The sequence below is a fragment of the Haliotis asinina genome, chromosome 5, assembly GCF_037392515.1.
Source record: "Haliotis asinina isolate JCU_RB_2024 chromosome 5, JCU_Hal_asi_v2, whole genome shotgun sequence".
Lineage (NCBI taxonomy): Eukaryota > Metazoa > Mollusca > Gastropoda > Lepetellida > Haliotidae > Haliotis > Haliotis asinina.
In genome coordinates, this window is record NC_090284.1 from 40,099,544 (window position 1) to 40,116,296 (window position 16,753).

The 16,753-nt window shown below is 41.8% G+C and overlaps 2 protein-coding genes across 2 annotated transcripts in view; one reads left to right on the plus strand and one right to left on the minus strand.

Annotated features, from left to right (window-relative positions):
- The window catches only part of LOC137284482 (F-box/LRR-repeat protein 16-like), a 62,654-nt gene extending 56,317 nt beyond the window's left edge, over positions 1-6,337 (plus strand). The window contains exon 3 of the mRNA XM_067816306.1: positions 2,899-6,337. Coding sequence (XP_067672407.1) covers positions 2,899-3,047 — 149 coding nt within the window. The 3' untranslated portion in view covers positions 3,048-6,337. The remainder of the gene's footprint in view (positions 1-2,898) is intronic.
- The window catches only part of LOC137284436 (GPI inositol-deacylase-like), a 388,474-nt gene that overhangs the window by 182,882 nt on the left and 188,839 nt on the right, over positions 1-16,753 (minus strand). The gene's annotated exons all lie outside the window — the stretch shown is intronic.

The following is a 16,753-nucleotide window of genomic DNA, read 5'->3' on the forward strand; positions in this document are numbered from 1 at the left end:
CGTGCGTTGGTTATAAGCGTGTCAACAATAGGGTATACTTAATCGAAGTGATAGCATTTACAAGACTCTAACTGTCCTATCGTTGAGGACGAGTGCTAGAAAATTATAGTCACATGGATTTATCCAATCGGGTACCCATTGTCTGCTAGGTGATCAGAGGCGGTTCTGAGCAAACTCACTTTCCTGTGCTGCCAAACACACTCAGCCATCTAAGAACTGTACGACATTGCTTAGTTTCAACTGATTCGCGACCTGTGCACACGACCACACGACCACACGCCACCACCTAGCCTTTGTTTAATGGAAGAAATACGTTTTTCCTCCCCTGTATAAACCACTGTCGTGTTTTAATGATGGTTTAAATATAGCAAGATTTAGGTGGATTATAAAACGCTGATTCAACACACTCGGTATAGTGTTCCTTGAAATACGGCTACAAAACGAAGGGTCTGCAACTCTACAAACAAAAACAAATTTGTGATATACATTTTTCTCCAACATCAACGACGTAAATGATGCTCGCCAAGTTTAAAGCGAGAAAGATTAAAAGATCCACGACTGAATTGATTTTAGCCTTGTGAGTCTTGATACTCACAAGGATTCTTCAAAAGGAGAATCCTCCCTGCGTCCAGTGTGTGAAGCCTGACAGCTTCTGGAAGCTACGCGTGACACAGAGAATCTATAGCTGCTCTAACCAGTTATATAGGCCATCAAATACGGTAAGCGGCCCACTGTTACGTTGTCGCGACTGACGGGTTCTGTCTGTATAATGCAACATTTGATAGACGCCACTTCCTTCTCAACTATCAGGTGGGCCGGAGCAGTCGTATTAGCTTCATCTTGGATTAGGTCGAAGTGGGATCTCAAACTTAAGTGGCTGATGGACATAATAGAAAGTGAACATGAAAAGAAAAAATAAATCATTTTTTTATTTTCTTTTTCTTTTTATGTAACAGTTGCAATATTCTCGTGAGATCAAGATGTATGCAAGACAAACACTCTTGTGATGGATACCGCAGTACAGTCGGAAACCCGGTTTTGTCTCCGCTCCGGGTTTGATTCCCAGTTATTCGGAGTCTTATAATCTGAGCATGGTCCATGGTCACTGAATCAAAATCACCACCGAGATAAAACGAATCTGGATCAGAATAACCATTGAATGATCCATGAGATGTCAACAAGATCTCAAATGGTAAAGTGGTGGTGGAAATGTGTTTAACTTCACGTTGCTTATTGTCCACGCCTGCATGTATGTGTGAGGCTTATCCTTATGGCCTGTCGACTCTGTAGTATAAGCTTACTGAGATATCAGCCGTAGCTGTACAAAGATACCCCTCTCATACTGACTTCACGACGACAAGACCACTCAAGCTGATATTACAAGAATCCCCAAGTACTGGACATATTTCAGCCTGAGAATGTGTCTGAGTATTCAGCCTTGGATTCCCACGTTGCAATTTGATCTAGAAATCACTTCAGTCTTCCTCTATGTTTTATTAATATTGCAGGGTTTTGAGAAAATGTCCCAGTTCACGGGTAAATTAATGTCAGTTGACGGAAAGGGACGCAAAGTTGGGAATGCATAACGGTATCAGAGGCTCAGGTCAAGGGTTTTGCGTTTTGTTGAGACATTTCCAAATTTGACGAATCGGTGGAAACAGCTGTTGTCAGTGCGACATACTTTTGGACTTGTTGCATTAAAGTTAACAGACCTATTTTCAAATATCTTGTAGTGACTGAGTGAGTTTAGTCTTACGCCGCTGTCATCAGTATTCTAGCTATATGGCTGCGATCTGTAAATAATCGGATCAGGGCCTACTTTCACAACGCACTAAGGTGATCGTAAGTCACAAAGGTAACCTTAGCGCAGTGTTAAAGAATGGGAGTTAAGGTTAACCTTAGTAAAGGTTGCTTCGTGAAAGGAGCCTCTGGACTATGCAATCCCGAGATCAACAGCTTGAGCATCGATCTAAGCAATGCGGATTCGATGACATGTGCCAACCTAGTCATCGAGCCTGACCACACGATCCTGTTAGGCGCCTCTTGCGACAAGCAGGCTTGTTGAAGATCAGGGATCTTCACGGGTATCTTGTAGTGAAAATATGATCATCACCTTAAGTTAACTGGGGACATTAAGCGACCATATATTCTTACTACCAGCTACTGATAAGGATTCGATCCACTCCTGTGTGTATTTTCGGCTTAATAAATGACTTGTCCTGGCATCTGTGACTTGTGTCCCCGTGGACAGAGGTTGGTAGACTCACCATTTTGTGTACACCTACTATCATGACTATTTGACAGTGATAAGGGATGAATGTTTATGATGATAGGGCGAGTGTGCTTTTCTGCTTTTCTAGGCATTTGTGTATAAATATATGATTCATATGTGTGGTTTCGAGGGCTGAAGAACCCGTAAAGGGTTCAGCAGCCCATGCTTGCCATAAAGGCGACTATGCTTGTCGTAAGAACCGACTAACGGGATCGGGTGGTCAGGCTCGCTGACTTTGTTGATATATGCGCATATCGATGCTCATGTTGTTGATCACCGGAATGCCTGGTCCAGACTCGATTATGCTGCTATATAGCTGGAATATTGCTGAGTGCGGCGTAAAACTAAACTCACTCACTCGAGGGCTTAAGGTTATGAGGGTCTACTTAATCGTGTTAGTTGTTCTGTTGGCAGATTAAACTCTGTCCACAGAAACATTCGTTGTTGCCTTGTGCGGAGAATCCATTGTTTGAGTCAGGCAAGACGCTAATTGTGTCAACCACTGGTTTTGTTTTGTCATTACTCGAATCGAGTCCCCGTCTTGTAACTAAAATATCACTTCACGAGATGTAAAATACAGAAAACAAAACACTAAACCTTCAGCTGATTCCTTTTTTCTGTTCCAGGTTGTTCTCAGATTTCCACTAACGGCCTGTACGGTTTGACGAGGCTCCACAATCTCCAGGAACTGGAGCTTACCAACTGCACCAGTGCTACCAAGACAGTCTGTGATTTCCTCAGGGACAATATGTTCCGGTGTGCAGTGCTAGACTGATGGGACAGGCGGCTATGGCATGAAGAATATCTATTCCAGGACTCTGATTTGATTGGCACTGTGGTGTTGGGTGTGCATATCCTGTACAATGTACTAAACTCAACAATACCGGTCGTGACGTCGTCGGTGTTCACCTAAAAGGTTGATGTTGTTGTTGAGTGTTAGTGATGCTGGTGAAATCGTGACCGTTTCATCCAAGACTGTGGATGTCTGTTTTGGATATAATGATTTACGTGTGTGCGAGCAATCGGATTCTTTTTGGATTTTGGATGTGTATTCATTGTGTAGACGTCCGACGGAACATTACAGACCTTGTGTGTTGCCCTGCGGATTACATGCGACCTTACATCACGATTACGTTTATCATGACCAACCCTTCATCACTGCCTCCTTTATCACGACCTACTTCATCATGACCTCTTTTTCCATGACCTCCTTAAACATTGCCTCCTTTACCACAACCTACTTCATCATTGCCTCCTTTACCAGAACCTACTTCATCATTGCCACCTGACCACAACCTACTTCATCATTGCCACCTGACCACAACCTACTTCATCATTGCCACCTTTACCATGACCTACTTCATCAATGCCTACTTTATCATGCCCTCCTCATCATTGCCTTTGTTATCGTGACCTCTTTCATCATTGCCTCCATCATCGCATCCTCCTCCAGGATCTTCATCATTACCTGCTTGGTATTCAGCACCTTATAATCATCGCTAAACATCACGCCGTGTGACTGGACACAAGTCTTGCGCACAAAGCAAGAGGATTGGATTTCACAAATTGTGTGAGTTTGACCTCAGAAACCTCTAGGAATGTCTGTTTCAGTACTTGATATGAATAATAGCCCAGGCTGTTCCTCTAAATCCCGTTTCTTTCGGCAAGTAGTTTTAGCCGAGCAACATAACTATCACAGACATTGCATCGACGTACAGCATTCCCATGGGAATACACTCTTGTGGAACTCATCACCTCAGCGACCTTTCACTCAAGGGAAGACAACTCTCATTGTACTCATCGGGATCATACGTGTATCGTACTGAACTACCAGGTGGTTTTGCTATTGTGATTCTGTTTGCATACATAGTCAGTACTTCACGGGTTTGCTTACACTACTTTCATCAAACACCTACGACTACATATGACTGCTTTGTCGTGTGGAAGTGGCGAGTATGTATTCAGGCAATCAAATTAGGTCAGTTTCATGACCCGGGAAATTAGTCAAATGAGCTTTACCTTGTAAGAACCTTTAGAGGAAAAATTCTAAAACTCATTGTAATCGCTGTGGATTATTAAAAACATATTCCGTGTACTGTCTGTGCAACCAGACTGGGTTTAGTTTGCTCCAGACTGCCCAAGTTTCAATAAATATAAATTCCGCAGTCATGGCGCCTGACTCTTTCGTCTTACGAAACCCCATTACTGCCCAGTATTAGAGCAATGTCTAGATCAGATGACGTCTAGTCCATGGCACGTGTTGAATGACACATATTGCTGATTTAATGACGTTATTTTGATACTCATTCAGCCCTCTTTGAAAATTTAGCTGGTACCAAGCTATCCATGCGCCTCGTCAACTTGCGCCAAGCGTATATTAACAGACAGGTCCCAACTAAGCATGAACAACTAAGGTAATGGAGAAACGTAGCGCCCAGAATACCTGGTCAGAACTGACGATGGTGTGTATAAGGTTCCGAGCAGTTTGCCTTACGGTGTATTATGTTGGCTGTGATATCAACCCTTTGTTTAATATTGTGTTGGTACGTATATGTAGGTATTTATGTCTACCTCAGTTCACGTCTACTTGTTCTAGTTGTTCCCTGGATTGTTTCACAATGTTCAGTTGTCGTTTGGAGAATACGGGGAAAGAACCCCTTTCCTTGGAAGTTATCTGACTTATTGCGCTCCGATATGATATGTACAAAGCAGCGTTTAGTGAGGGGTTATTATCCTAAATCAGATGGAAACATGTACTACTTTAAACCTAATCTCTTTCAATGGCAGAGACGAAACGTTACGTCATTATACAACACTCAGAACATTATTTAACAGAAAACCATAACGAATATGTAACATTTATGAAGCTCAACCGTTATGGAGACATATTATGAAGAACGTTAGGTCAGTGAGTAGAGATATACTGACGTCATGGTAACTGCAATCCGATCTTTTAGACTATGTACAAAAGTAGGATTGCATTTAAAAATTAATGTATTAGTTTGACAGAGAATTATATCTTCTTGTCTTTGGCACACGTTAATGTCGGGAAAACGGTTTTATTTTTATGCATCCATGTCAACGAGTGGCATCTTACTGGTTAAAGCGTTTGCTCATCACGCCGAAGACCCGGGTTCTATTCCCCATATGTGTACTCTTTGTGACGCCCATTTCTGGTGCCCCCGCCGTGATATTGCTGGAATATTGATGAAAATGTCGTAAACCCAAACTCACTGAAAACACTGGGGACAGACGGCGACCTGGGACTCCAAGCAGACAGCGATGGTATAACATAAGCTATTGTTCATAGCGGCGTTAAACCCAAACCTCTCAGTCGTGTCTTGTAGTCGTATTTCTGCCATTTCCAACCTCGCAATGCGTCGCAAAGCAATACTTCCTGTATTTACGTTTTTCACCCTGGACTCAAAATCGAATGAAGCAATACCCAAAGGAAATGGAACACTGCAGATGCACTCAAAATGTCATAATATACTCAAGTTTTTAATTCCCGTGGTAGTTGTATTTTTATATAGTAACTGACTGTCCGTTTACATCACGTAGGGATTTTATAAACCTGTTTGTTTGAAAACTGACGGTCAAACATCTAAACCAAAGTCAATGACTAAACTAAAAGGTAGTAGGATTGTACTGACCGAGCTGTGGTAACAAGGGCGTTGTCGTTTGGATTGTGATGCAGCTGTGTGCAGTAGGGGGTGCATCTGTGTTAACGAGAGCTGAGCCATGTTGACTAACGTGTAACTATGTCAACATGAGCTGAGCCATGTTGACTAACGTGTAACTATGTCAACAGGAGCTGAGCCATGTTGACTAACGTGTAACTATGTCAACATGAGCTGAGCCATGTTGACTAACGTGTAACTATGTCAACAGGAGCTGAGCCATGTTGACTAACGTGTAACTATGTCAACAGGAGCTGAGCCATGTTGACTAACGTGTAACTGAGTTGGGACTGACGTGCAATTATGTCAACAAGCTCTGCCATGTTGACTGACGTACATTTGTGTTGACAAGAGCTCAGCCATGTTGATGGACGTGCAGATGTGTTAACAAGAGCTCAGCCATGTTGATGGACGTGCAGATGTGTTGACAAGAGCTCAGCCATGTTGATGGACGTGCAGATGTGTTAACAAGAGCTCAGCCATGTTGATGGACGTGCAGATGTGTTGACAAGAGCTCAGCCATGTTGATGGACGTGCAGATGTGTTGACAAGAGCTCAGCCATGTTGATGGACGTGCAGATGTGTTGACAAGAGCTCAGCCATGTTGTTGGACGTGCAGATGTGTTGACAAGAGCTGAACCATGTTGACTGACGTCTAATTATGTTAGCATGAGCTCAGCCATGTTGACTGACGTACATCTTTGCTGACAAGAGCTCAGCCATGTTGACGGACGTGCAACTATGTTAACAAGAGCTCAGCCATATTGACAGACGTGCAACTGTGTTAACAAGAGCTCAGCCATGCTGACGGATGTGCAGCTGTGTTAATGTGAAAGGCTGGCAACATGGTCACTGAACTACAGCTGTGTTGATTAGAGCGTAACTAGGACCCAACAGTGTTGACTAGGACTGAAACGTGTTGACCGGTATGCAACTGTGTTAACGAGAATGCAGTCTTGTTGACTGAAATGTGGCTACGATTAACTAGAGGCCTATTAATACATACGTCTCTAATGTGACTACACACACACTAGAAACTGGAAGCCCCCAGATACAACCGCTGAACAAGGCACTAAGGGTATAAAACTGGATCATAAAACGTAGTAGCAGATCGTAATTGCTAAAGTTTCCGGTGCACTGGGATGGCTACCATTCATTCAATGGGGATTATCTGAGTTCAGTTATCTGTATTTCTCTACTCACTGTAAACAGCGCCTTCTACTTTTTTGCTGTGACGGTAAAGAAATAATGGTAATAGACATGTGTAAGTGTTTCTTTATCGTGGCTATAGAATTCTAAGAATTGCTGATATTGGCAAGTGTCTTGCCTGACCCCTGTGCGTGTAGGTAAACTTGTTTTAACGCCTACACGTGATGTGTAACCTTTACCGTATCATGTCAAGGAACTGTGTGAGGCAAAGGCCGCAATGACGTCTCAGACGTTTATCATTTGTAGTATTATGTCATTCCTAGGGAACGCAACTCTGCATATCTATCTGTAGTGACCCAGACATTTTGATTGACAGGATTGTGCTGGGACCCCATGAAATCAACAGTCAATGGTCAGGTGCCGACAGAACTGAAGACTTGAAATATTCGTCCTGCCAAGTGTTGATATATCGGTACTGCCAAGAGCTGAAATATCGGTCCTGTCCTTGGAATGCTATATGGACTTGTAAAGCTATCCTCAGTTTAAGGTGCAGACATTCAGGTGACTTTTGTCGGATCATAATCCAATAAGTGATGCGTTCGATTCCAATATTCACTATCAATACCTGACATCTCTGCACTGTACCCATGCTTACCAAATTCTGCTTTGACAAAAGGTTTTACCCCGGTTTTACCCCGATTTTACCCCATGCCGCGTCGTGAAACAACTGAAATACAGTTCAAATCCGCGTTAAACCCACATAATTTACAGTCAAAGTCGTCAATAACCCAGCACGTGAAAACTGTGACAAAGATAAAATTTAAAAAAAGAAAAGTTTCAGCTGTGATAATAGATTTCAGAATGATGGATTTACTTATGTAAATTATCTGTTGACGTCATTAGTTAGCACTGTCTTTGTCTTTCTATATCTGGGATAGGAGTTGGAAAACAAATATATCAATCGATGACGTTAGTGGTAATTAGGATTACGGCATTTTCCTGTGCGAATTTAACATTCTATACGCATGAAATTAGAAAATGTAAAAAGATCTATACTTTTGGAAATCTTTCACGATTTGTACCACATAAATCAATGCCCACAAGTTATCATCACAAAATAAGAAGCTTCAAGATCAACAAGCGTTTGTAAATGTGTTTCAGAGGAGGAAATTTTAATTATTTGTATTAACAAAATGAACACGCTATAGTCGCATGGTTGTGTACTGTATTTACTAGGGCAGCCTAATGGTTAAAGGTTCGATTCTCCACATGGGCACGTTAGGCCCATTTCTGGTGCCCCCTGCTGTGATATTGCTAGAATATTACCAAACTAAACTCACTCATTCACTCAGGATCTATGCCAAACTCGATCACGTACAATAATCTTTCAAAAGCATTTGTCCTCAGTTTGAGCATCTTGTTGTGTTGTGGGAGCTGTGATCCACTTGTCATTCAGATAGTCTTATGGGTAAAGTATCCGCTTTTCGCGTCGAAAGCCTGGTTCGGTTTTCAGCGATGGTACTGCGTAAAATGTATTTTGATGTACCAAGTCGAATATAACATTGCTTTGTAAAACTTCAGCCACTAACATACCCACGTGTGTCACCGTCAGTTCTGTGTATAACGATGTCATAAGGTGTAATCACAGATTTGAAATAATCATTAGCGATATATTTGAAACGTCGACGCCGTTGGGAACTTTTTTACAGAAACGACCACGACAGTGTTGCTGAAATGTCGGTATGAAGCACGTCGTTAGAGCCGGAACTGGTAGAATGTGATATGAGGAGAAAGTGCAATTAAAATGAAGCTGATAAGATTAACAATTTAAGGTTACGTCCCGACATTTAATACTTTGGGTTCCACAAGGCTGCCGTAGCGCCACGCCTGCCATGTTTCGTCTTTGTTAAAGGGCGGTGGGGTAGTCTGGTGTTCAAAGCGTCCGCCCGTCACGCCAAAGATTCGGGTTCGATTCCTCACATGGGCACAATGAGTGTGAAGCCCATTTCTCGTCTCGTCATCTCGTGATATTGCTGGAATATTGCTAAAAGCGGCGTAAAACTTACCCGCTCATTCGTCCTTGTTAAATAAAGTATGGAAGTTACGAACACCTTACAGTCGGTTTGTGGAGTCGGGCTCTAGTCATCTGACGCGCTTCAGTTGATGTTATGGTAGTTTAACCACCTGTCTGACAGGTTGTTTTGTTTATGTTTATTTCAGCATAGATTTCCTATATTGTTGTTGATTGTTTGTTTGTTTCGTGTGGATTCTGTGTTACTCATAGCATTCCTTTACAGAAATCCTGTCATCCGATACTCGCATCATACGGTATTCCACTATTTGTTATAGGTACTATTTCATTTTCTGCTTTGTGTCATTTTGAAAGTTAACACTCTACGTAAAATAAAATATTCAAATACATGAAGTCATATTTCTCCGTTGTCTTTTTCTTCCTTCAAAAACTTAAGGCATGCATGACTATGAGACATGAAGAAAAACAGCCTGTCAAAGGCGGACATTTTCAACATCAGCATAGTCTAGTGAAATATGTCCCGTTGCGAGTAATGTGAGTTTGTGAGTGAGTGCCCCAATCATCACTTGAAACATGACACTTCACCTGATGTATGGCGTGTCCCCATCATCACTTAAAACATGACACATCACCTGAGATATGGCATGCCCCCATCATCACTTAAAACATGACACATCACCTGAGATATGGCATGCCCCCATCATCACTTGAAGCATGACACATCACCTGAGATATGGCATGCCCCCATCATCACTTAAAACATGACACATCACCTGAGATATGGCATGCCCCCATCATCACTTGAAGCATGACACATGACCTGAGGCATGGCGTGCCCCGATCATCACTTGAAACATGGCATAATACTTGTGGACCTGTCACTTCTAAAGAGATTATCAGGAACATTTCGCGGGAGAATTGCTCTACCTACGAAATGTTTGGCTGCAGCCTAAACAGATGCTTGAGTTAAGTTACAAGAATACAATTGTATTCAACATTATGAATGAAACCATACAGATGGTGAACACGCCTGTATAGTCCGATAGAGCATACATAACTCGAAAGCAGGAAAAGGTTGCATTAAAGATGACAACTGGTTTGTGATTAAAAAGCATAAAAAATTGGTAGCATGTCATTCACGACAACACTCAACGTGACCACGGTGTCATTGTACAGAGCGTCTTCGCATTAACATGATCTTAACTTTCACGCTAGTAACACGGCCCATACAGCGGTTTACAAGAGGCAGATTCCAGTCCATTGTGATATAGTCAATAACCTGAATCCCATAGAGACCTTACAGAGCTCCTAGTTTTCATATTCATATAACTTTTCGATAAGGGCCGGAGCGCATGACGTCATTTACCTCGTTACGAACGTGTATTATCGGGCGCTACAATCGACTTGTCGTAGGCACTGATAGTATTTGCTTTACATCGATAACGCAACAGTATTCGAGTCTCACAGGAGTGGTAATATTCATAGTGCCACAATAATTATTCAATATTTACAAACAGTCGACCAAAACATGCTTCATAAGCGTTTGCTTACATAGTGCGGAATATATCAGTGCCTTTTGTTACACAGTTTTTCGTCTAATTCGATGGGTTCTTTGGCAGCATGTGGCCTTGCCCGTTTGCTCCCACCTTGAGAATACCAATATTAATGACAGGAATCACCAAGAGATAGGCATCGACTTGATTAAATACCTATTGCACTCCAGATAGATTTGTAAGGGGAATCTCAGGTCAGACCATTGACCAATTGTCTTGCGAGTTCACCCAAGGTTTCATAGTAAGTGAGTTTAGTTTTACGCCGCTTGTAGCACATTTCAGCAATAGCACGGCGGGGGACACCAGAAACGGGCTTCATACACTGTACTCGTTTAGGGATCGGTGTTTCATAGCATAAGGCAATGATTGGGAGAAATCGAAGATTGAAAATGAAAATAAATGCAAGATTAAAATTAAGAAATATCGAACACACATAGTGCAACAGATTTGTATAATAATTGAAAATGTTTAATGGTCTGAGAGGAACTGATAACGTTAAGAAAAGAAATAAATATTTTCTGTTCTGTCATGAAAGGTTTTCGCGTCTGATATGTTTATTATTCGATATGTAGCGTGCTTTGCATCTAGGAAATATACATGTCATGACGTGTTTACAAATACCAGCAACAGTAAGCCCAATAAATGTGGTCATTACAAGCCTCCACCGACAACAAACAATAAACTTTTCTTCAATAAGTCATTAAGTATATAAATGTATTTATATCTGCCCCGTGTGCGGACATATGACTGTGCAGTATGGAGAGGCAGTAGATTTAGGACTCAGCAAGGGTTTCTTCATCGGCCATTCACTTTTATCGATTCAGAACTGTCGGCGCCTTCCCCGACAACAAACATTTTATCACAACCAAGTCTTCGATTTGCTAGTTTTAATCAGTACAAAAACTTCTTTTTACGTTTTTTGGAAATTTATATGTCTGACTAGCTGCTATAAAATATATGGTTTCATTGATTCTCGGTCACTTGATGTGGAATTCCTGTATGGATTCGCCCGAGGTCTGTGAGGAAGCTCACATCAAAGCTTCAGAGAGCTATTTCCGACTTCAATGAAGGACAAGTTTGGTCTTACATTAATCTATCCCTAACCATATATACTTATTTGATAGGACAAATTCGAAGGACTCGCTATCCCATGCTGTTTTATTGGCATCATCAAATGATGTTGGTAGCAGCTGTTCTTTGTTGATCCTAACCACTGTGACGCAAAACAGTTTATTCACGGTAAAAGATGCAGAACTTCAAAATACAAAAAGAAAATCCTGTTGTCAATATAGTAAAGTGAGTGAGTTTAGTTTTACGCCGCAATATTTTCAGCAACATCCTAGCCATATGTCGGACAATGATTACAGATTTATCTACAAGATGGCATCTTGTGCCGGATCTATGCTGTACCAGCACTTGAAGTTTCTGAAGAAACAATGCTGAGAGATTACAGATTTATCTTCAAGATGACGTTTCGTGTCCATAACTCTTATCACCACCCCTGCTGTTGTCATAGTGCCCTTTGCCAATATTCTAGAGCACAATAACGCTAAGTATGATCCCACATAATGAAACTGAACGGGAACAGACAGATAACAGTATGATTGGGGATAGCTGAAAGTAATCCGAATGAGCCCCTCTGGAATCTGAAGAAGTCACATGACTTTCATTATTGGTATTCAAAGCGCTCCAATTTGTCCTTCATGCCACTGTGAATTTGGACCCTCCTCCGACGTCGACGTCTGCTTACAATCTTTTTCAACTGTGGGTCGACGATCCACAAATCCGTCTCTGAAATACCATGAAGCTGCACTTGTCAAAGGAGACTATTTCAGGAACGAATCACCGGCGACGGAGAGGGTTAGACAAGATTTACAGAGAATATAACGCGGAACGCAGCCGTTGATTGGAGAAATTGAAAAGATCTCGCCAAAGAACACCGAATATAGCACAGGCCAAGATTGTCGGAAACCGGGGCCAAACGAACTCTATTTTTGATCATTTGTATGGACGAACGCTGTTGATGGAATTTAGGATCTCGGTGGTTGCGTCCAGCAACGCAATGATTGAGAACCTAATCAATTAATTCTTGTCATTTCACATGACATGTAGGACAGGAAAACCGGACTGGGAGGACGCTTTGTCGAACTGCACCCTGACTCACTGTAATAATACACGATAACCTCCCGAGATTAAATTAGATAAAATCGTTTTTGAATATTTGCCTGTTTCTTTGAGGTTTAGTTACGACAGCCAAAGTGAAACCCCAAAGTGAAACCCCAAAGTGAAACCCACGATCGCACTGTGGACATAAGTCAACGTAATTCTCTTAATTGATGGCTTCACTGTACGATCAAACTAGTTATTTAATAAACAGATGTACGTTTAATTGGAAAATGTCCTTCTAGGCAAGACTGGAGAAGGATGAGCAGAGGATCGATGATACAAGAAAGTGGAATTGTCTGATGGTTGAAGAGGGCTAGCAGGACAATATTGGTGGAGAGTGAGTCACCAGCACTCTGGCTGATTCTTCAGCGCTAAATACTCCATATCACCGCCTTATGCTGGTTGTATCATTTTCAATTAATTTCTTTGGTGGGGTTAGGGATGTGACGCTGGGGTGTGTCAAATTGCTTTTCATGTGCTTTTATGTGGCGTCGGGGAAGTGTTCTGGCAAATGATCAGAATTTCAACACTCCGTTCCAATCATTACATGAAACATTACCCCGACAATGTCCGGTACATCTTGTCTCTATGGAGATAACTTAAACGGTCTAAGGTTGTCATTGACTCTTTTCAAAATGAATTAATAATACAAATATGATTTCGCTGAATCGGCAATTAATAGTTATTTCTTCGTCATACATTTTGATTAAGAGATGGGATTCATTAGGGATTTCACTCTGTAAAGAGGATGCTATTTTTTAACGTAGCTCTTTCTCAAAAATATTTTTGTTAGTGTGAGTGCTGCCATTGCACTCATTTGGATCTAAAATAGAAAGTTTTTACATGTATGAAAATGTCACGTTGATTTTTTAGCATTTAGTACTGCCGATGAGACTTTTTCTACATGAACAGACCCGTGAAGGTCCGGGGTGGAATGTTTGCCACAAAAAGCGACTATGCCTGTTGTAAGAGGCGACTAACGGGATCGGGTGGTCAGGCTCGGTGACTTAGCTGACATTTGTCATCCACTGCCAATTCTGCAGATCGATGCTCATGTTGTTGATCTCTGGATTGTATGGCCGAGACTCGATTATTTACAGACCTCCGCCATATTAGCTGGAATATTGCTGAGTGCGGTGTAAATCGTACTCTCTTACTCTGCAAGAACAACAAATCCCACCACCACTATCACCAGCACTACAACCACCACTAGTTACTACTACTACTACTGCTGCTGCTGCTGCTACTACTACTACTACTACTACTACTACTACTACTACTACTACTACTACTACTACTACTACTACTACTACTACTACTACTACTACCACCACCACCACTACTACTACTATACCCCTACAACTACTCCTACTGCTGCTACCATTGTTACTACTGCTGCTGCAACTGCTACTGCTACTACCGATACTACTACCACTACAACTACAGACAGTAGGAGTACTTTTACGGCCACTACTAGTAGTACCGCTACTACTACACGTACTGCCGCTGCTATAGTTGGAACTACATCCACTACGATCTATATTACTTCTTCTTATTATTATTATTATCATTATTAGATTGCATATATTTTTGCGCTGATTGAACATGCAGGGATATCTGCACCTGAAATGCACCCAAAACCTGCGCCCTACCGCAAACCGTTTGTTCACTGAGCGAATACTATTTTGACACCAATACAACCACCACATCTGCTTATAACAACACGCTGACGAAGTTTTCGTGTATTCAGACAAAGGTTGTTTACCAATTTCAAAGGAGGTATTTCTCTAACCTTATTTGTTGACACAGCGGTCTATGTGGACATTCCCATAAACAAACTTATGGAACGTGTACGGGAACGTCCAAACTTCTTGCACACGCAGAACACACTATCCCAACCTGATGTTGTATTCCTGGGACTCCACAGTAGTCAAACGGTTGCTGCACATCGTTCATCTAACCAATCACAAGCTGCCAAAACAAATTGCTGTCCGCCGTTCAACAACAAAGCCTTACTGGCAGCTCGCATAAACATTAGCCGTTGGGCTCTGACCTCTATGATTTGTCTGTAAATGAACACGCGGGGGCGGGCGCCGTTATTTCGTAGGGCTTCTACGGTAATAAATGCGGCAATATGTCATTGAACACGGCAGAGAAGTGACAACCATTGTCGATAATTTCGTACCCAGGAATTTTTATGTCAGACCCGATCGCATCAACGGAAACGGAACTGGACGTCAGTTTTGACGCTGATACGTCCAATTGAATGTCGTCTGCCCGTCTAACAATCTGGACGGGTTTCCCGGGAACAGAACTGCAGACTGCCAGTTTTCATCAGCCTCTCTAATCCAATAAGATTTGCGTTTGGTTTTCTTTCAATATCCGTTTTCAACATGTGAATTGGAGGAAATGTGTCTGTCCCTGTACCATAATATTTTCCGAGCCCTTTTCGCAAAGCTTTGTTCCGGAACATAGCAAGTGTAGGTTTTCAAGGATCTCGCTTAGCGAAGTGGTTCCTTTCCGGTTTAAATGTAGTTGTTTGTTTTCATCATAATGTATATTTTACAGACGTAAGTATATTTCGGGATTTTTTTAAGAACTAGCAGAGTTCATGTCCTGTGGAGGGGGCGATGGGGCAGCAAAGTGATTAAAGCGTTCGCTGGTCACGCCGAAGAGACGGGTTTGATTCTCGTGGGTAGCGTGCGTGATACCCATTTCTGGTTTTCCCATCTCGGATATGGCTAGAATATTGCCGAAAGTGGCGTGGAACCAAACTCACTCATTCACTTATTAGCGTTAGAACGGAAACAATATTCAAAGACTTTCTTTCTGAAAATACAGATTATGGTTTTCTTAAATTTTTCAACAAATGCATAATTTTCGGAAGAATTTTCACTTTTTAAAGAAATAATCTGTACAATTTATAAATTTAATTTCTGAACAAATTATTTCACCCCACTTGTTTTGCTTTACTTTCATTTGGTGTGTAAAAGTCTAACGGTAACGTTTGGTTGATGATAATAAGTGAATATCCCCTGAACAAAAAAACAAATCAAAGGAGCTTAATGAGTTTTCTACACATGTATCAGGTATCACATGAACATATGCTTAATTTTTCGAGTTCTCATATGGCAAGTTAGGCGTTATATAATCAAGACGAGTTTCCTCTGTGCAAAGTGCCAAAACAATCTATTTGTGTAAATGTGAACATTAGCGTAGACCTACCGAAGCATGCTCCTCAGCATGGACTCATTGTTATCAACAATATCACCTTCACAGCACACCTGGACACCACATGACGCTCTGATCTGCGTAAACAGGATAGCATTTTTCACAAGAACTTGTCCTTTTAATAGTCAAAAAAACTCACCTTTCTTACAAATGTCGCGGTTTCAATGGCAGATCAACCGACGCCGGATCCGCCCATGACGTCATATCCGGTAACGCTGTTGACCTCGAAGGATTGCGTAACTTGACCAAATCGCATTTCTTCCATACAGCACGTGCATGAAGGAATATTATCCGGGGGAACTGGGCCTGATGCTGTGAGGATAGAAGGTGATCTGTATATAGGTATATCTGTATATAGGAATAGGTGTTTAATGTAAATGGGAATTCTGGCTCCGGTTTGTATCAATGTGCATGTCAGAATGGTAGCGATGATACTTCCTGCATTCAGAAACTACTGCAAACAAGGATAAGGTGAACCGGAACAGAGAACGCATTTACGAAAAGTAGTCGGTGTACAGCAATGAGCGAACCAATTTGGTTTGGGAAAGGGAAAGCAGATGTAGGCTAGTGCACGTGCAGTGTATTGCGATCAAATTGATTGCGCGCGTAGATGTGCGAGCCGTGATCATTAGACTCTCGCGTGCTTCATCCATGGTACTACCCTTGATCG